This window comes from Nestor notabilis, unplaced genomic scaffold, assembly GCF_000696875.1.
Source record: "Nestor notabilis isolate BGI_N333 unplaced genomic scaffold, ASM69687v1 scaffold5149, whole genome shotgun sequence".
NCBI classification, from domain to species: domain Eukaryota; kingdom Metazoa; phylum Chordata; class Aves; order Psittaciformes; family Psittacidae; genus Nestor; species Nestor notabilis.
This window is the reverse complement of record NW_009944917.1, coordinates 58,732-79,969: the sequence shown is the minus strand read 5'-3', so window position 1 is coordinate 79,969 and position 21,238 is coordinate 58,732. Positions and strand designations below refer to the sequence as shown.

Genomic DNA, 21,238 nt, shown 5'->3' with positions numbered 1-21,238 from the left:
GGCAGGGATGGTGAGCTGCACCGGCCCCGCCTGGATGGGAACAAAGGTGGAATAGGTGGCCAGGCCGGCGGGGACCACCTGAATCCCCCCGACCGGTACCGTGCCGTAGGGAGCCTTGGCTTGCCGCTGCGAGTGCAGGGGGAGGTGGCTGAAGAGGTGAGTCTGGGGAGCCCTCCGCTCGGCAGCGGGCTGCAGGCACCCGGCCAGCTTCTCCTCTGGGATTTCAGCATAGGGCAATGGTGCTGTTGTTTGCATGCTGCGGTCCACCGGCGAGGAGGGAGAGCTGACGGAGGGCGTGCTCTGGGGGAGAACAACACAGGCGTGTTAGTGCGGTGGCCACCGCTATCCTCGAGTGAAATGAAAACACAAGGTAGCTGGGAGTGCTTCCCACACTCCCTTTTAAGAAAAAACAACAACAAACTGGTTCACAATATATACTGCCCAGCTTGAACAATGAACTGATTTCCTTCCTTTCTTTTTCCAACTCCTTCCTCGCCCACTAACTGAATTTTCCTCTCCTAATTAGGAGAGGCCAATTTCTCTTGAACACTAGTACTTGAAAACATTGCTGCATAGCCTTTGTATGTGTTTTTTTAAGGAGCGAGAAGGCTTTGGAGAACTGTTTTCTGTGGAAATCACCTCAGGCAAGAAGCATAAGCTGGCATTTCTTCTGATGCACTGGGTTCCTCTCCTGGAGGCATTACAGCCTCCAGCAAGCAGAGGCAGGATCATGGCACATCTCTCCGTAGGTGCTCCTGATGTGGAAGACAGGCAATATGCAATGACAAGAGATGGATGACAACTACAGTGCCTGCAGAGGCGGAGGTGACAGGCTGATACTGGAGTGAGACATGGGACCCACAACCCACTGCTACCTCAGTGTACATCTCACTGTAGCTTGGTGCACACACCTGGATCCGATAATCATATCTATATGCTCCTTTTTCTTCTCGTATAGCCTGGATTACCAAGGCTGGCAGCTCCCTTCCTAAAAACTCCTAAACCGAGAAGTCTTAAATTGCAATTACAGTCTCTCGGTATCTTTTAGTTTCAGGCATATTCACAACACATTAAAGTGATGTAATCTTATTTATTTATATAGTTCTAAACAGTAATTCTGTGATTTTGACCAAACTCTCAAGAAATCTCTAGAGCAGGCAGGCAAAAAAAAAAAAAAAAAAAAAAATTAAACACGAACAGTAATGCCCTTGAAAACTGCTGGTATGAAATATATTGGTTAAAGGAGAATATGATTTACTGACTATGCAGTGCCAACCAGTCTAAATGGGAAGATGGGTGTGAGAAGGAAGCCAACATCTTTCTTAGAATTAAGTCCTGTCTGACACCTCACAAGAAATCCTGATAAACTGGTATGGATGCTTTTGAAGGAACATACAACAGCCTTCCTGAGCTGTCTAGACCCCTTGTCTTGACTGCAAGAAGTGGGATCCACAACCATTCACGATAGAAACAGACTGTAGACGAGCCATCAGACACAAGGCTGCCACTTCTTTTGGTCTGGGAAAGTAGGTGGTACTCTGGAGAGGGATTACTGCCTTGTATTACTTAGATGCCTTTTTCTTCCCCCTTAGTATATTCATGTAGACAATTGTTAGAGCTATATTAATTTTTTATATTATTTTCAACATTATTAATTGTGTGAATATTTTCTTGAGGCTTCAGTGGTTCTGTTCGATGAGGGAGTATACTCAATCAAATGTCTTTCTGATATCTATTTGGCAACAAAGTGAAACCCCAAATCCAAATATTAAGATACTACCCCTTTTGTGGCAGGTATATACTGTGATCAGAGACCATTCATTTTATTCTCTGCCGTACTACAAAATCGCTCCAATTTACATTTGGCACATGGACTCACGGTTCTACAGGCAGGAATGAACCTGTGTCAAACAATGACACACAGCAATAATTTTTACTGTTTCTCCTTGTCAACAGTTCACTACCTCAAAAGTTGTAAGAAAGAAACTCAGTAATACAGGTTTTTAAGGAAAAAAGAAGCCAGTAAGTATTTAAATGAGAATGCAATTTTTACTGTTTATGCTTTTGAAAATTTCCTGCTGCTTATTTTTCTATAACTGCATGCATATACTATTTGTGAATACTGCATTCATCACAGAGAAGGCAGTAATTTCTTCTTTATTTAAACTACATTTAAACTACATTTTGCATCACGTTTTTCTGAGCATTATTCTGTATCGCTCTAGTGCTTCATGGTCTGCAGTAAGAAATCAAAACTTTATCCTTATGGTCAGTCAGGTATGTGACTTGTACCATCCCCATTACAGCCCATTAAAATACTGCATTAAAATACTGTTAAAGACTCAACGCTTGCCAGTTCTCTCTGTGATTTCCTCAAGCAGACCTTTAAAGACAACAGTCACCAGAATTACTGAACGCCCCTGCAGCCTTGCATGAAGTCTGACCTCATCCTTCTGCACACTGCTATGAAGAGCTGTGTGTCTGCAATAGGCAAGGGCAAAATTGATCCTTTTCTGATTAAAATGTTCTTTCAGCTTGGAGGAAAACAGAGCTCAGGTCTCAGTCTGTGCTCACCTCTCCTTTTGCTATTGCGCAAGGACAATCTCCTTGAACATCTGGTGCTCCTTCTAGTTCTGCTACTAAGCATATTTGGAGGAGAGACAAACAATTGCACAATTTTTTTATAGTGATAAAGTAAACCCCCCTTGGGACTAAACTAATTTCCCTTGGGAATTACTGATGATTCTATCTTCGTATTTCAGAGTGAAATGACTTCTGAATTCTACCACTTTCCTCTGAAAACTTCACCACCATACGCTCATTCTAAGTATCTGTTATACCCCTTATTTGTAAGACAATCTACCAGCGCCAAACTTCAGCTGAAATGACTGTATACAATTAATCCTTTCAGGGAGAATGCAATCAAAATAAAGAATTTGAAAAGCAGTGCTCCTACAACATTGTTGCTTCTAGAATCCTACACATCTGTGCTTTGATTACTCTCAACGCTTCGTACAGACTCGTCAGCCAACAACTAAGAATAAAGGCAAAGCCAAACATTTTGATCTTTGAAAAATCTCCCAAAAGATCTTTAAAAGGAAGATTTCAGATCCCGCTCTCTCCCTCGGAATCAGACACTCCTACCTTTGTAAGAGCTGCAGTTGATATTAAGGAGTGGCCCAAAGCTGTTTCTGGATCTGGGTAATCCACAGACATCTGGCGACCTGGAGATGTAGGAGTGACGTCTGCCAGTGCTGCACTAGCACTGCGGGGCACCACTCCTCTCTCCTGGGCTTTATCCTCATGTGCTTCCTGATGGGTGAGTTCTGCTGGTGACCTGGAGGTCCTGCTAACCGACTGTGCCGTGCTGAGGACGGTCATCTTTGTGAGCAATGCTTTTGGCAGACCATCCATAGAGTCCGTGTGAACCCCAGCAAAACAGTCTGGAAGTCTGATGTCTTCATCCGTGCTGCCAGCATCCTGCAGGCCATGTCGAGAGGGGTGATGCTGGGGGCTGGCTGTCACCGAGGGGGTTGTGGATAGGACTGACTCAGCCTGGCTATCTTCATCGTCATCTTCATTGTCATTTTCATCTTCATCGGCACCATCAGACTCCTCCACATCATATCCTGAGCGGTCATAGCCAAATCGTTGCTTCTCACCTGCAAAAGTGGGAATTAGAAGGTAAGCCAATGAAGGTTCTGCATAGATTGGGAAGGAGGTGGGAGGGACTAATCAGAAACACCAAAATAACACATGGCATATGCATTTTTCAGTCACATACCATTCCATCAAAACCACAGGGAAGAATTTCATTTTTGTTCTCATTTTCCACTGTACATATTTATTTATACAGCTACATAATCTCTTATCTTCTGCCTCCATGTTGTTTTTAAGCTTCTAGATCTGGCTGTTTGCTTTTAAGCCATTTATAACCATTTGCTCCAAGTCACCCTTCACTCTTTCACTTGGGGGGAAGTGAGCAGATTCCTGGTTCATTAAGTTCCCAGTGATGACATACGAAGCTGGTCTGCCAACCTTAGCAGTGGGATATTCTCTAGCTGGTTCTGACTCATAAGTGGGTGTCCTTGTATCTAGTATGAATCACTGCTGCAAGGTTTTTGAAGGATGCAAACAGAAAGACTGGAGGCTGTTAGTCAGGAATCTGTCTCTTTATCAGGCCAAAGAGACCAAAATTAGACCTCACCAGATTTCTTCACTTTGCTAATGTTTTGAAAGGTTTATTAACAAGTCACCCCAGATGTCCTGGGAGGCCCTCATCCTTTCAAAACTTACCTGTGCATGAAACTGCTCATATGAGCACATGCTCACATGAAGAAGCCCTCCTGATTTCAAGTCTTAAAGCCAAACTGCTGTCTAGTGGTAAATTTCTCTATAAAATACAGCTCTACTGCAGCTTCTCACCTTCTTTTATATCACAACTTGGAAAGAAAAAAAACGTCCTTAGTAAAGAGACAGAAAATCCCATCTGCTGTATCTGATTCCAAGCCAGACTGTCTGGGATCATACTTTATAAAAAGACAAAATGCTTCGAATGCACTAATATTTTATATTCGATTAAAGGTCTGTCTGTTGAGCTGTCCAAAAAAAATATCAGCATAAAAATCACTTGGCTCTGCAAAAGCAACGATGGCTGGTTAGTTAAAATCTCAGGGATCCTGTTCTAGGGAAATCTACACAGCAACTTACCATCAACATGAACAAGTCTGAAAAAAATCCCCCAAACCCAGACCCTTAAAAGTATTTGAATGTACTATCAATGCTTTAGGTTGCTACGTGATAGAAACCAAAAGAAGCATTTTGAACTCCAGGCAAAGTAAATGGGTTTAATTGAGCTACCTCTCCATAAGTTACCCTCCATTATAAGCCTTTATGATTTCAAATGAGCAATGCAATTAGGAATGAGACTAATAGTTATTTGAAAAAATTCCTCTATAATGACTTTGCCCCTCTTTGGCTACAAAGTAATGTGTACATTAACTAAATATGGAAACCATAGAATTTCCATATTTACTACAGCAGGCATGAAACGGAAATGTTATTAAAAGCACCCCAAATCCTCCAAGTCATTAGAACGATGCTAACAAAAGTATTTTTTAGAGTTTTAACTATTCTTCATTTATAATTCTCATCTACAGACAAAGCCGTTCAGAAACGAAAACATGTTTTGGTGGAAAAACTAATTCCGTACGGTCCATTAAAAAAAAAAAAAAAGGTAGTAGGCTTATTAGAAATTAACAAAACCATATGGAGTTTTCATTGTCTTTTTCTCTATACTTCTGTCATTCCTCTTCTTCACACAGTGTTTCTTCATTATTAATTTGCAAAGCAAACGCATCTAAAACGTTAGGACCTCTACTTATGTTTGATTTCTGAACAGAAATAACTTCCCTTGATGCTTCTGCAACAGATCTCGAAGACTTCTCCATGTGTAACATCTAGAGGATGACCCATGCATTTCCTGCAACTCTTTGAACAATGCACAAGGCACTGCAGAGTCTTGGATTTCGTCTGGACTCACTTTGGCTTCTTTACCCAATATCACATAACTATTCCCTGGGAAATCCTACTTTCTTTCCTTTTTTCTCCCTCTCTCTACATGGATCGCATTTTCTGTGAAAGTTGATGTCAATCACGAGTGACTGTCTCCACTGGCAAGAGAAACTACCTGAAATGGTTAGATTGACTTGTCATATTTGTAAAGCAAGGAAAACATACGATCAAACAATGCTCTAGTTTATAATAAGAAACTCCTTTTCCAAACCAACATTGAAACTGCTACCTGATTTACTAGCAAATGCTGCTTATGTAGAAATCTGCATACACCTTGGCTTTCTAGAATAAAACTTTGGAAAGGAACAGGGGAACTGTGTGTGAGACACAAATTCCTTACATGCAGGACTTGGTGGGGTATCATTTCCCTCTATTGTTTCCCTGTTTACCTCCACCCTTTGTGCATTTGCCAGCTTCTATTTAAGTGTGGTTGGTTACCTGTAGCCAGAGCCTGCAGTGTAGGCGAGGTGACAGCAATCAATGTGGTTCCCTTACTCCCACACCGCTTTGAAACGTCAGATGAGACAAACACATTCCCAACTAGCTTGCTCAGGCAATGCACAAAGGAACACTCTGCTCTGGATTTATACTTGTGTGCACATTTGCTGAAACAAGAGGTGCCCAAGCTTTTGTAATTAGCGATCCCGTTAAGCATTGCTGTATATCAGTGGAGTTGCCAGAGGACCTGATGCTGGAGTTTCAAGTGGTGGAAGACCCAGGCAGGTCATGGGTCTTCTCTAAACAAGACATCGAGCTGAGGCTGGGACCACGCCTTGTGGTGAAAGACTCTTTTCCAAGCACTGTCTTGTTAACCAAGTAGTATTGGCCCCAATCTATTCTGGTAATTGTACACTGCCTGCTAAAGTTCCGTAGCAGTTTTAATTGGGGAAAAATTAATTCTTCAATTCCTATCTTAAAATATGCACAATTATAACCATATGCTTATGTAGCCGATACATATATATAACTAGAACTGACTCAATTTCCAAAGGGAACAAAATTACTTCTGTGTTTAACTTGGTATGAGGTTGTAAAGCAGAGCAGAATATTTCAGAATGAAGGATGTGATATAAATTTAAAGACCACTAGCATATGGGGAAATGGCTTTTGGCATGAAAGTTCACACTTTTTTTTCTTAAAAGGAAAACAGGAAAAAAGTTTCACACTATTAAGTGAAGGCTTATGAAAGCTACTTCTCTTTCAAATTTGTAACTGTCACCATTTTAACAAAAAGACTTCTCAAGACTGCCTCAATGCTTTACAAAGAGTGTTTTTGGAAGGGTAGGGAATGTCTCTCTCTCATCCTCTGTCAACTCCTGCAATCTTTTCTTTTAAACCCTTAGAAAGACCCTTTCTTCTTCTTGGACTTCATAGGAGAAAGTGAAACTTTTGACTACAGAGCTGAACTCTGAAAAAATTAGGAACAGCTGGAAAAAAAGGTGTAGGAGAAAAGTGGACACAACTTTTGATTGGGGATTTTGCTTGCTTGCCAGCTATAATTATATTTAATAAAATAACTGAGGTTTTAATCCAGTATACTGAAGTAAGTGTATACAAATCATAGGCAAAAATCATCTTAGTCCTTTCATTTATTTTATTGTCAGTCCTCAGTTAGCTTATCAGCTCTGTATTGTGCTTGTGGTGTTGATGAGCTCGTTGGCTAAGCTCTCAGAGTACTGACATTTTACCCCGAAGTGAGAAAGAAAAAGCTCCAAGTTCCTTAGCACAATAGCATTAGTTGGAAATACCAGCATCCTAATATGTCCATTAGTGAAACATGTGGGGCTGATAAGTCCACCCACTGCTTTTTCCAGTTATGCTACTATGAATTAGGTAACTAAATTAGGTCTCCCCTTGTACTTTGTTTTAGAAGTTTTTAAAACAAAAGAAGTACTTTGTTTTAAAAGCTTTTCCTACAGGAGTCCTTTATTGTACATGGTTTAAACAATGGCCATCTAATTATCACCATACTGCAAAGTACTAAAAGAAAGTTTCATCAGAATCTCAGCTTGCAGCTTGTATTTTTAATTGTGATATTATCACCAATTAGTCCATCACATGACCTGACTTATCAGGCCCTGCTACAGACTTTGCAATTCCTGCACCAAATCCAGTGATAAAGTTCAACAGCTTATAACTTAGTCATATTTGGTTATAACTTAATCATGATTAGGTAGATTGTTCATGTAAGGAACAAAATGTTTATTTTTGCTCCTTCACCGGCAGGAAGACCAGAAAGACCTGAAAATATAAGTCCAGACTGCTGAAGTTTTACACATTTCAAAGAAAATAGACAGTTACATAGGTAACTATAGGATTGCTATTAGCTCTGCTTATGCAGATAGGACATAACTTACTAAGAATCTGTTGGTTTGTTCACTATCTATTCCCGTCTAAATTTAAATTTACTAAATTTATTGGCTTTTAGCATCCAAGTAATACAAAGCAGTGTTTATTATCTCAAATTGTGGAAGTATATTTGGTTATGGATTAATATCTACATAAAAGCATTTTAAAATAAAGCATCTGTTCTATATTATATATTCTCCATCAACCTCAAGCTAAAAACCCTAAACCCATACTACAATAAAGGCAGAAATATTTTTAGTATGTTATTGTATTATCATAAACTTGAAAATAAGGTCTGTATGTCCTCAGTGCATATTCTATTTTTCTAAACAATTACAAGCTTAGAATTGCCTTTCTCCCATTGCACTGGTCCTGTAATAGAGTGTTCCACAACCATTTAGTCAGATTTTAAAAAGGGTAAAACATGTTTTAAGTACTGTGAAACAGCAGTAGCATCTATATCCAAACTTGCTGTCTTCCTATGTCTGTTCATAAGCTCTACTTGACTGATTTCAGTCTTGCTTCAGCTACTGTCCACTGCTCATCACCATCAAACAGGACTCACAGTGACATCTACTGGGTTAAATTCAGACCGGTAATAGCCAGTGCTACTCAGAAACGAGAAAAAAACCCAACCCTCTGGGCTTTTGACTTTCATTCCTAAGAGTATGGAAAGCAACAAAGTAAAACGAACCAAAAAAGTAAGAGTAACTTCTCTTTAAAGAGATTATTTACACCTAAGCCTTCCTGAGTAACATATATATTGTAAATCAACCCTAGCACTAGGTAGTCTATTCCCAGGCTGTAGGAGTAGGGCTCCAGTGTGCTCTAATGTACATCTAGTTGAAGACTAGACACTGATACTAAAAAAAATAAATTAAAAAAATTCACATCTTTGTAAGCTGTACACAACCAGCCTCCCATTCCATCTGCAAAAGGAGGATATTGTTGCAAGGATTTTAATTTATTTTCAGTCCTTAAACATAGGTGCAGTGAAAACACAGGCTGAGTCATGATTAAGCTAATGAAGAGCCATGGAAACTCACTTAAGATCTACTGTAAGTAATATATAGCTAATTGACTTAGAATCATTGAATCTTTAGAAGGGTTTAATACTGCAAAAATCATTTTTTAATAAATATATATGTATATAAATACATATCTGAAACTTACAATTATGTCTTTCCACTGGTAAAGTAATGTTTTGGTTTAAAATTCCTCCAGAGAGACCATTTAAGTAAGCTATGCCCATCTACTGATTTCATTATTAAATAACTATCTTGTGCAAATTTACTCAGGCATACCACAACACTCATACATTAGCCTACATATGAAATATTACAGGTTTAAAGATTATAACTGCTTTAATTTGAAGACAAATTATTGTTGTTTTTACGACTGGATAGCAAAACGCTGGGTCAGCATCACCAAAGAAGATATCCCCAGTTGCAGTCTGTCACACTAAACAGTTCACCTTGTCTGACAATTTAATTCAGATATTAACATTCCTTACATTGTAACCCTGTATTTTGGTGACAAGAACATTCCACAGAGCAGAAGATGAAAGACAAATGGACTAGGGAATGGTTTTGAATACAAAAAGCCAGGCCAGAAAGTATTTACTAATACCTAAATGATGACAAGTCCAAATACAAAGACTGCTATGTTAAAAGCTCTGATCACATATAGTCTCAGACAGCTAGAGAGCATCTCTTTCTTTTTTCCCTGGATGCTACAGCACAACAAAATTTCAGCTTCTCAGATTACTGAAAAAACAGACTCTGCATATGTGTGTGTGTGTGTGTGTGTGTATGTGTGTGTGCCTGCCTTCAGGATTGTGTACAATTTTGCACTCCTTATTCAATCTGCATGCATTATTAATCTATACTGCTATCAGGTCAAAGCTGACTTCTCATATGAATCTAAAAGATAATATATTCAAATAATTGTGATTGCCTGTGCTTAAAAAAACCCAAACCCTGACATAAAAATAGAACCAGCAAATTCCTTAGTAAATAAAAGGTTGGTGGCTTTGTTAAATTTCTGGCTAATTCTCTAATTGAAGGTCTGATGGGAGACATACAGCTTAGCTGTTTTAAGCAAGGGTGCAGACATTTTTATTGCCATAAGAATAATCAGTATTCCAAGTGTTCAGATAACAGATTAGCTAGAGACAGGCAGACAGACATTCTGTGGGTCAAGAAAAAGGCCATTCTCACACAGCCTACAGGAAGAAGAATTTTTTTTTTTGAGGTCATAATTATTTCTTATCAGATTTTCTGCACCTTCCTCTCCAGCATCTCACATTGCCTTCCTCTGGGGAAAGAGATGGGACCAGACAGACCACTTGCTAAGAGAGATCGTTTCTGACAACCATGCAACTCCTGAAGTAAAAAATGTATGCGTTTAAAGATGGCAGTTTTTAAAGCACCAAAAGGATTATTTGACACACACCCGTCAGCAACACACGTCAGAGGGAGGAGGGGTGAAGGAGCCAAAGACTAACACCACGAGTGAAGCTCATGGCCCAAGGCCCATCACGTTTTCCTTTGCAGCTGACATACTGCTGGCAGGACTGTCTCTTAAGCCCAGACCTAGCACAAGGGTGCTGGCCCCAATGCGAGCTCTGTTGCACTGCCCTGGAGAAAGGGCAGCCAAAGAGGTAGTCAAAGCTGCTTTGCAAACTGAGACTGATTAGACACCTCAAAAAAATAAACATATTCAATCACATTCAAACACAGCCAAAAAGTTAGCATGTCCAAGATTTTGGAGAGGGCAACAGAACCACCTGTATTTAAAAAAGCCTGTATGCAAATACATCACACTTTTTTTTCTCTCCTAACTCTTTGCCTTAGAAATGCGCCAATAAGCAAGTTTCTGAATTATCAGGAGAAATAGTTTGATGTTTGAAAGGTAAGCTGACAGATGAAGTCACATTTTAAAAGTGTACAGTTACTCGCTGAATTTACATGGGTAGTAGTCAATGCCCTTTGTTGGATTTTTTTGGAGGCTGGACTGGTTTGGCTGCAGCAAACATGTATTAATCATGGGCTTTATTACCCTGTTTCTTGGATAAGACTTTAGTGCTGAGCTTTGTGCTGCACAGCTGGTTTTGCTATGGGTACCTGAGGCACATCATTTAGACAAGGTAGGGATTTTATCAACAAGTTGGTGGGTTTGGTGGTTTTTTTTTAGGGTTCTTAGTTTTAAATCAAGAAGTGTTACCTGCTCTATTTGTTATATTTTTTTGGAGGGTGGGTGGGGGATGGTGTGTGGAAGCATCTTAAAATAAAATTTCTGGCAGAATTTCAAGGATTATGTAGCAGAACCTGCTGAATGTTTGTCTTGCCCTGTTTTTTTTCCCCACAATAGAATATTTAATTTATTAAGTAATAACTGTGCTGAAGCAAAGAACATAGTTCAAGAAATACGTAATATATTTACACTATGGTTATACACACCTATACATGACATGTAAAAAGATAGTCTCTCTCTCTCTCGCTCATTTCAGTAGTCTTAAAGCCAAAGAAAAGCAATCTTTCAACAAATGTTTGAAATGGCTTACTTCTACCAAGTGTTACTGATAATTCTGTTAACATTTGAAACATTTCCCATTACATTATAACCATAAATACAATTTTTAATATATGCAATTGGGAATATCAATTTATCAATCAGTAAGATGTTTTCAGTTCCTAGTAAACGGATATGCCTGCTCAGATGTACTTTATAAAACTAAATAAATGTCAAAAGTTACAGAACATTGCTTTAAAAAGTGACGATTTTTGTGTCATGGGAAGGTTGAAAATGTTGATGGAAATTGTTCCTTTGGGAGAAAAGGACAGTAATTTGTACTGCTGCTTACCTTCTTCTGTGTTACTTATTTGGTACCTCAAATTGCAAAGGGGGGGGACACCATGTTTTTAGCTTATTGAAAAGGACTTTATCAAAGAATGCCAAAAAAGGGAAAATGCAGGTTTCTTTGTACCAAGCACACCACTGAATCATACCAGCTGAGTCATATTCCCAGCATTATTTAGAATTAGATTCAAGCTGATTCGCTTATTCTGCTGGCGGTTGTCATATGGGACCAAGTGCATTCATCTTTCTTGCCCTTTACTGTTTAAATAAAGACCCCCACTGCTTTCTTTTCTCAAAACCTCTTCTGCAATCTAATAAACTATTCCACTGAAAGAAGAAAAATACGACAAGGCAAGGCGACACGACTCATCTCCCTGCTGAGAAACAGAAGGAAGAAGAAAATGTGACCACTGCACTGACACATGCCGAGATATGAAACAGTGCTAATGCACAACCCTGTTCTCCACCTCACTGCATCTGGTGCAGCTACATCTTTCTTATTATGGTGAGCAAAACCCACATGAACCCGGTTCAGCCCTCTTTGCTTGTCCTTGATCTCATGTCCTCTTCAGCAAAGCCAACTCAAGATGTGGGAAGTGCAAAATCCCAATTATTAGCAAATACTCATTTTGATAACACTCTTATCACTAACGGAGAAATAGAACAGGTCAAGATGAATAATGCTGGTAATGTCTAAATGATTTCTACCTGCTGATTTATTTGTGAAAGAGAACAGAACTTTACGCTGGAAGAAGATAACCCTCCTTGCAGAGCACTCAGCAACATATTTGTGATTCTGGTGGCATGTTAGTGATATAATTTTTATGAAATGTGCATCTCAGAAGTTTGACAATTACATGCACATCTATTTTCAAAGAAACCCTACATTTGGCTACCTTTTTTTCTAGGCAAACAGCTGTTTTGCTGGTATTTTCAGTCTTGTCATATTTAACTGTGAAACTGTTGAAGTTAAACTGCATAACACTTTGTGAAAAATTCAGCAGCAATTTATCTTTAGCATATGCTTGTCATTTCTTTAGGTGAAAGTTTTTCCAGCATTTCTTATTCCCTTGGACTAGCTTCTAAGATTTTCATCTCTGTATCTATTCGCTATGAAGAATTTAAATTCTTTGGAAAAGAAAGGGTAAGAAACTGAGATGACAAAATAAATACACAATGCGGTAAAGAAAGACGATTTTAATTACTTACCAAATTCTTCTTCTCCATCCTGGTCATCTATTAAGGCTACCGAGACTCCCAAATCCATGCATTTCTTGCTATGTGCCTTTGACTTCATATGTTTGGTTAAATTTCCTTAAGAAAAAATGAAAAAAATTATCTGTCCTGTGACTATACAAATGTATACAACTATACACTCAACATGTCTATATCTTATTTAGTTACATTTGTAACCACCTGTATAATTTGATTTCACACTTGATAGAACCTTGCCCATTAATGCAAGCTGTCAAGGGCTGCAGCAGATTCACCATCCAGAAAGCTCTCTGGCTACATCTCATGAAGTTCTTTACTGAGATCATAAAATCATAGAATCGACCATGTTGGAAAAGACCTTTAAGATCATCAAGCCCAACCATTACCCCAGGACTGCCAAGTCCACTACGAAACCATGTTACTGAGGGCCTCATCTACATAGGCTTTGAACACTGAGGGATGGTGATTCCACCACTTTCCTGGGAAGCCTGTTCCAATACCTGACCACCCTGTCATTTTTCCTAATATCCAGTCTAAACCTCCCCTGGTGCAGCTCGAGGCCATTTCCTCTTGTCCTATCACTTGTTACTTGGGAGAAGAGACTGACCCCCTCCTACAGCCTCCTTTCAAGTAGTTGTGGAGAGCGGTAAGATCCCCACCGAGCCTTCTCTTCTCCAGACTAAGTACCCTCAGTTCCCTCAGCCATTCCTCATCACCCTTGTGCTCCAGACCCTTCACCAGCTTTGTTGCCCTTTTCTGGACCTGTTCCAGCACCTCGATGTCTTTCTTGTAGTGAAGGCCCAGAACTGAACACAGTGCTCACGGTGCAGCCTCACCAGTGCCCAGCACAGGGGGTTGATCACTGCCCTGGCCCTGCTGGACACACGATTGCTGACACAGGCCAGGATGCTGTTGGCCTTCTTGGCTGCCTGGGCACAAGCTGGCTCCTGTTGACCAACACCCCAGGCTCTTTTCTGTCAGGCAGCTTTCCAGCTACTCTTCCCCAAACCTGTAGGTTTGCATGGGGTTATTATGGCCCAAATGCAGGACTTGGCACTTTGCCTTGTTGAACGTCATACCATTGGCCACAGCCCATTAATCCAGCCTGCCCAGATCCCTCTGTAAAGCCTTCCTATCCTTCAGCTGATCAGCACTCCTGCCCAACTAGATGTTGTCTGCAAATTTTCTGAGGGTGCACTTGATCCCCTCATACAGATCATCAATGAAGATATTAAACAACACTGGCCCTAACATTGAGCCCTGAGGTCTCCCTGAGGTGTCCACTAGTGACTGGTCACCAACTAGATGTGACACCATTCACCACCACTCTTTGGGCTCAGCAATCCAGCCAGTTTCCAACTCAGTGAAGAATGCCCTATTGAGGCCATGAGCAGCCAATTTCTCCAGCAGAATGCCACGGAGACAGTGTCAAAGGCTTTACTTAAGTCCAGACAGACAATGTCCACAGCCTTTCCCTCACCAACCAGGCAGGTCACCTTATCACAGGAGATCAGGTTGTTCGAGCAGGACCTGCCCTTCATGAACCCATGCTGACTGGGCCTGATCCCTCTGTTTTGCAGCACGTGCTTTATCATCTCACTTAGGATCATCTGCTCCATGATCTTCCCTGGCACTGAGGTCAGGCTGACAGGCCTGTAGTTCCCAGGGTCTTCCCTCCTGACCTTTTTGTAGAGAAGCGTCACATTGGCCAACCTCCAGTTCTCAGAGACCTGCCCACTAGACCAGGACTGCTGACAGATGATGGACAGTAGCTTAGCAAGCTCCTCTGCCAGCTCCTTCAGCACTCTTGGGTGTAACCCATCTGGCCCCATAGATTTGTGTATGTCTATGTGGAGCAGGAGGTCACTAACTACTTCTTCCTGAATCATGGTGGCTTCAATCAGCTCCCCATCTCTGCAATCCAACTCAGGGAGCTAAGTACCCTGAGGATGGCTGGTGTGACTGAGGCAAAGGCAGCATTAAGTACCTCAGCCTTTTCCTCATCCTGAGTCACTAGGTTTCCTCTAGTATCCAGTAGAGGATGGAGGTTCTCCTTGGCCCTCCTTTTACTGCTAATATATTTGTAAAAGTACTTTTTATTATCTTTTATGGCAATGGCCAGACTTAGTTCCCTCTGTGCCTTCGCCTTTCTAACTTTCTCTCTACATAACCTAACAACATTCTTGTACTTTTCATGGGGTAACTGTCCATTCTTCCAGAGGTCATAAATTCTCTTTTTATTCCTGAGTTCAGGCAATATCTCCCTGTTCAGCCAGGCTGGTATCTTTCCTGCCTGCTCCTGCACCTTGAATTACTTGAAGAGTAATTCTGCCAACCAGTGTCCTAAACAGGCCCAAGTCAGCCCCCCAGAAGTCTACGGTGGAGGTTTTGCTGATCTTCTTCCTGACTTCTCCAAAGATTGAAAATTCAATCGTTGTGTGATCACTTTGCCCAAGACGGCCTCCAATCATCACATCACCCACTAGTCTTTCTCTGTTTGCGAACAGCAAATCTAGTCAGGCATTTCTCCTTGTTGGCTCACTAACCAGCTTGGTTAGGAAGTTACCTTCCACACCCTCCAATAACCTCCTGGTGTGTTTCTTCTCTGCTATGTTGTACTTCCAGCAGACATCTGGTAGGTTGAAGTTCCCCATGGGTACAAGGGAAAGCGATTGTGAAACTTCTCCCAGTAGTTCGAAGAACACATCATCTGTAGTTTCATTCTTGCTGGGTTGTCTATAACAGACCCTTACCAGGATATCTGCTTGGTTGGCCTTCCCCCTGATCTTCACCCACAAACATTCAGCCTTCTCACTCACTACACTGAGTTCAAGGCAGTTGATGCACTCCCCGACACACAACACAACCCCACCACCTCTTGTTCCTTGTCTATCCCTTCTGAAGAGCCTGTAGCCATCCATTGCAGCACTTCAATCATGCACATAATACAGTAGGGCGGAAATCCTAGATGATGATGTATTTTGCACTGGTGTAAAAGATCCCTCATTCGTTTATGGCAAAGTATAAAAACGGGTGACTCAGTCTTCAAAGTCATGTTGACAGAAAACTGTTGCATGAAACTAAAAGTTCATATCTTGAAGTTCTTTTAGTATTTGATGGATTCTATTTTTACTTGCATCATTTTCATTGCCAAGCTAAATAAACAGATTAATTTTATTCAAAATCAGTGCCTGAACACATTCAATCTGAATCTCAGACGTGAATGCCTAACAGCTAAGGCACCCCACAGGCTGCTTTCCCCTTCTTTAGAAAGAAAATACAGCAAATAGAGTCAAGAAAAGGTTAAGAGTAGATCAGAAATCTGTAAACAATGATATTTGTGCAATGTATGTTATTACAAGTAACTGCTCACTTTATACTTGAACTTCCTACTGTCTCTCAAAAAGCTGCTTCTTTGAGATATTTCAATGGGAGAAATACAGCAGTGGAAATGGCAACTCATCAATGGTTAGGGAGTACTTTATTCCTGCTTTGAAATGAAGGTAGTAATTCACACTAAATTCCAAAATAATTGTTATGAAGCTATATGAATATATTGACTCACCAACAGCAAATTTCCCGGCTTTACATACTGCATGAAGTTACTGGCCCTACTACCCTGTCATGAAGTTTGTGGTTTGCCAAACATCAAGCACTCAACTGCGTGACTGACTCTGCCAGCAGTAATAACAACCGCCGGGCATAGTAACTGCAGAAGAGGAAGTGAATACAAGTATCTGCTACAACTGAAACTAAGGAGAATTTCAAATCGGCAGAACTTAATTACTCAAACTTGGCCAGCATGCCTACTCTGCAAAAGCCATAATCAGAATTTATTGGATTCACACTCTGGAATTTCATCTTAAAGGCAACATGATGACCCAGTCTGTCAGGATGCAGTGATAGGTTTTGACACATGTAAAGACTATCCATCCCACTTTCTGCAGCACTGGGTTATTTCTTGGAAGTTTTCCACCCAACTGCTGAGCAGTATTGAACCCACTAAAAATACAAATGTTTCTGAGGTTACAGCTGGGGGGATTACTGCTAAATGATGTTCAAAGCCAAGAAAAATTTTACTGCTTCGAATTTTTTTGCTGAAAGTATTTTGGCTGTGAACTTCTCCTGTCTGTTTCACTGCTCTTGAGTCCTAGATCTACCACTGCTTAATATACCGCCTGCTTAAACTAGGATGAATTTAAGTACCTGGTGTAAGCAAGCTTCAAAAAGTAGGGGTCTTAGAAGGTCGAGTGGAAAGTGAACTTTGTCCCTCAAGGATATTTTAATATAGTAATCAATAAAGGCCAAATTCTTTCCCAGACCAATTAGATGAGTGCCAGTAGCAGTACAATATATGTCAATCTCATACCTCCAAAAGAACACTGCTAGGGATTTAAAATTCTGTGTTCCCATCCTTATCTAGGATGGGCAGCTAACCAGCTCACTTATCTTCACCTAACTTCCATCATACTCTCATAGGATTTCCCTTTTCCACTCCAATTTCTCACCCACTGTGGCATGCCACAAAGTTCATGAATGTAAAGATGTGATTATCTGAACAAACATACAGAAGGCAAAGGAAAAGAAGGAAAACAGAAACTACAAATATCTGAAGCATTACACAAAAAAACTCCACTGAGAAACAACTTCTTTAGCTCATGAACAGCCAAATGGGAGAAAACAAGAATTATACTTAAAAGTAGAAAGAAAAAAGGGAAGAAGTGTACATGGAAAAGTACCCCTACCTTTAGTTTTGAAAGAAAAATTGCAGTAATTGCAGTGGTAAGGACGGACATCTGTATGTGTGCGAATATGCTTCTTCAGCATGCTGGGTTTCTTGCAACGTATTCCACATTCCTCACAGATATACTTCCCTCTCCCTCTCCCCCGAACATACACATAGTCTTCATTTGACTTGTACCTAGCAGCACCATAAGAGTAAGTCAGTTAGTTGTAATGGAAAAACGATTCTAGTTAGAAACCCTAAACTACCAGAATTTTATAAATATAATAGATGAAAATGAATGTCTGACAAAACCAATCTTGCTCTTTTTCTGCTCAACTTCTGCATTTATTTGTTAAACCTCTATCCAGACTTTTCATTAGGTAATCATGGACTTATTTAGGAATAACAGCACATCTTTTTTAAGAAAGGTACCATCTGATACTAAGCATTTAAAGATTCCAAATTTCCTCTTTGCAACACACGAACATTCTTTTTTAAAGTGTCAACTCTTGGAAGCAGGTTTGGGCACCATGAGGAAGCTTAAAAAGGCACTTTTGAGGCTCTTTGAAGCGTTGGATGCAGAAAAGGAGTAACATTAATTACAACAATGGGAAAATCTTTAAAAGTCCCTGCTCTGGACTCAGCCTACTTAGTCTCTAGATGGAAAAAGTCACTGAGGTTCAATTACATCCTTCGCATCTCTGTTCAAGGATGCCAAAGGTGGTGCTTAGCTTTTGTGACCTGGTCCCTACAACATTTGCATCTGACCAGAGACATATAGCAATGTTTTACCTGTGCAGCCGGTAATGGCTTAACTGCTGGCCTAGGCTGGATTCAAACCAGGCATCAATAAAAGCCCTAGAGCCCACCACAAGTTACGAGAATAATAAAATTGGCACCATTTGTGTTCAGAATTTTTAGAAGTGTCACTGGCAGTCTTCTACTAGAAAAAGTGTTTTATAAGATGTTGTACATAGCACAACGCTGTGGCTAAAGCAACTGTTATTCACATCAGTCAACCAATTTAAAGCATTATGGTGCTCTCAGTAAATACTTCCATGGCACTTTTCAAATCAGAAGTTCTCCAGACTGTGTATGCCACAGTAAACTGCCAGAGACTGCTGCTTAGCCCCTGGACTATATCCTCTCCAGCTACGGTTATACAACCATACTGCAGAATAGGTATTATTTATCATGTAAGAGAAAAATAGGAAAATAATTTACATCTCTGGCTGTATCCAGCTGCCTTTACTGCTGATGAATGTCTGTCATCTGGAAAAAAAAATTAATCGTATTGCCTACTGTTCTTTATTTCATTACTCCTCCTCGTAACTCTCATGGCTCCATGCTTCTGATGACTTTCCATTTTTCTTGGAAACACAAACCAGCATTCACAGACCACAATATGGGAACTGTTGTTTGAAATAAATCAATCAGGAAGTAACATCTCTGCGAAGTCTAGATTCAGGGGAAAAAATATCTTCCCAATGATATCTAGTATACAAAATGCAATACTTGCCCTCCATCAAATATTTTAACTCTTCTTGGTTCAGTTTTGATAAAGGAGTTCTCTTTGTCATGCTCAGTGCTTGATTCAGAGTTTTCCTTATTGCTGAATTCAGTGGCAGTCAATTTTTTTCTATTTAATGCTCGCTGAAAGAAAATGAGATATGCATATCCTTAAAATTAGTATCTTTCATATGCCATTCAAACTTGTAAGTTATGATGAATAAAAGCATCATAAAAGCCACAATTATAATAACCAATTAACAAAAATATTAAGATATATGAAACAAGAAGAATCTTTTGCTTAACTTCTCTCCTGTGCATTGACTATTTGTGGACTGGTAAATCTGTATGGAGATTATGGCACTGTAGAAAACCAGGAATGTTTTGAATCTGCAGTAGGAGGTATATCTTCTGGGAAGATAAAGGTGATGTTTTCTAGTTCACGGATAGCCTTCTTCAGAGAGAAGATGCTTGCAGTCAAACCCAAGTGCTTTCTGAACAGCTACAACTTCACTCCTTTGCCCTCAATGTGACAGCTGGACTACACAGACTGAGCTCTGCAGCTGCCTGATACGCTGTTCCCTACAATTTAATATAAACGGGGAAACTTCAGTGCACAGTTACCCGTGCCTTTTCCCCACTGCTGAAGTCTTGATGTTTCAGTTCTGCATCCCCAGCGATGCAGTAGCTGCCCTCTGCCTGGTATCTACCAGAGTAGGGCAGGGGCAGGACAGGGCTTCCCTGACTGCTTTCCATCCTATCGCTGTGGGTCTCAGGTCTCACCCACCAACCCACAACACCTCATGGCTGGCAGGACCTGCCTTCCCACAGCACAGTAAAGAGCAGAAGGGTGGGAAGCAGGGGCATACTTAGGGAAGATACTAACAGGTAACATTTCTGATTGCTAGTATTTTTCAAAAAATATACATGTTTTGGTGTGGAAATTTACTGTTCCCAATTTAGTGAGGTTGTAACAGGGGCTTCAGAACCCTTTCAAAGCAGGACTCCACACTTAATTCCCAGTGCCAGTCCAAATTACAAGAAAAAGCATACCAGTTGTCTAGCAGAACAAAAATACATTTCTCCATCTCCCCTGATTATTAATTAAGGAACTTTTTTGCTTTTTTTTTTTAAAAAAAAAGGAAAAAAAAAAGGAGGATGAGTTCCCCCAACATTTGCCAATTAAAATCTACTCCTTCCAAGTCTCAGATATTTATAAAATGGGCAACAATGAAGGAATGATCCAATTAGGCAGCAATTATTACTGCTGTATTTATAAACTGTTCTACCCACGTAGCTGGCACACTTACCACATTTGCTCATATTGATAAGTGAATAAAATGATGAGAGGTAAAAAAAAAGAAGTCTGGCCTTATGTTTTCTACTCATTATAAAATGCTGTAAGCTTGCGAACTCTTGGCAAGAGGAGTGACTTCACTGGCTGACTTAAAATGACTGATGAATTACACTGGTCGTTATCTATATTGCAGGGTGACATCATTCTGGCACCCGATCCTTGCCCATAGTCCACCATACAGCCTCAGCCACCGCCTTCACTTCCCACCTGATAAGGAATGCGGCTGATGGAGAATACAGATCAGAGGAAAAGCATCTTATTTAATTCAAAGCCCTTGGAATCTGCACAGGCTGCAAGTACCATTCCAATTTGTGTGCCTTCATGCAGCCTTCTGACTGATTTGGGCTGGAATTTCAAATATCTGAGCAGTTCTACCAAAGCACTCATGACAACTCTGCCTGTGTGTAGGAAGAAAGAAATTTCACCCTGCATGTTTTAACAGCATTCATACAAGTTGAAAGGAGATGATGTTCTGGATGAGAATTATCAGAAGTGGAGCCTATTCCAGTAACTGCAACTCAGCCATGTTGTAATTCGTCTACGCTACTGGCACATGAATTGCATTTGTTCCCACTGCGAACAAAGAGTAGCAAGATGACATTTGTAATTTAACAAGAAAAGAGTACTGGACAATACAGAATACATAC

At 40.3% G+C, this 21,238-nt stretch overlaps 1 protein-coding gene across 1 annotated transcript in view; it reads right to left on the bottom strand.

The window, feature by feature from the left end:
• Window positions 1-3: 3 nt before the first annotated feature.
• The window catches only part of HIVEP1 (human immunodeficiency virus type I enhancer binding protein 1), a gene marked incomplete at its 3' end in the record, with an annotated part of 79,593 nt that continues 58,358 nt past the window's right edge, over window positions 4-21,238 (bottom strand). Inside the window, exons 4-8 of the mRNA XM_010022641.1 lie at window positions 19,245-19,378; window positions 17,745-17,920; window positions 12,994-13,098; window positions 3,145-3,662; window positions 4-300 (exon numbers count right to left, since the gene is read on the bottom strand). Of these exons, the coding sequence (XP_010020943.1) occupies window positions 4-300; window positions 3,145-3,662; window positions 12,994-13,098; window positions 17,745-17,920; window positions 19,245-19,378 (1,230 nt within the window). The remainder of the gene's footprint in view (window positions 301-3,144; window positions 3,663-12,993; window positions 13,099-17,744; window positions 17,921-19,244; window positions 19,379-21,238) is intronic.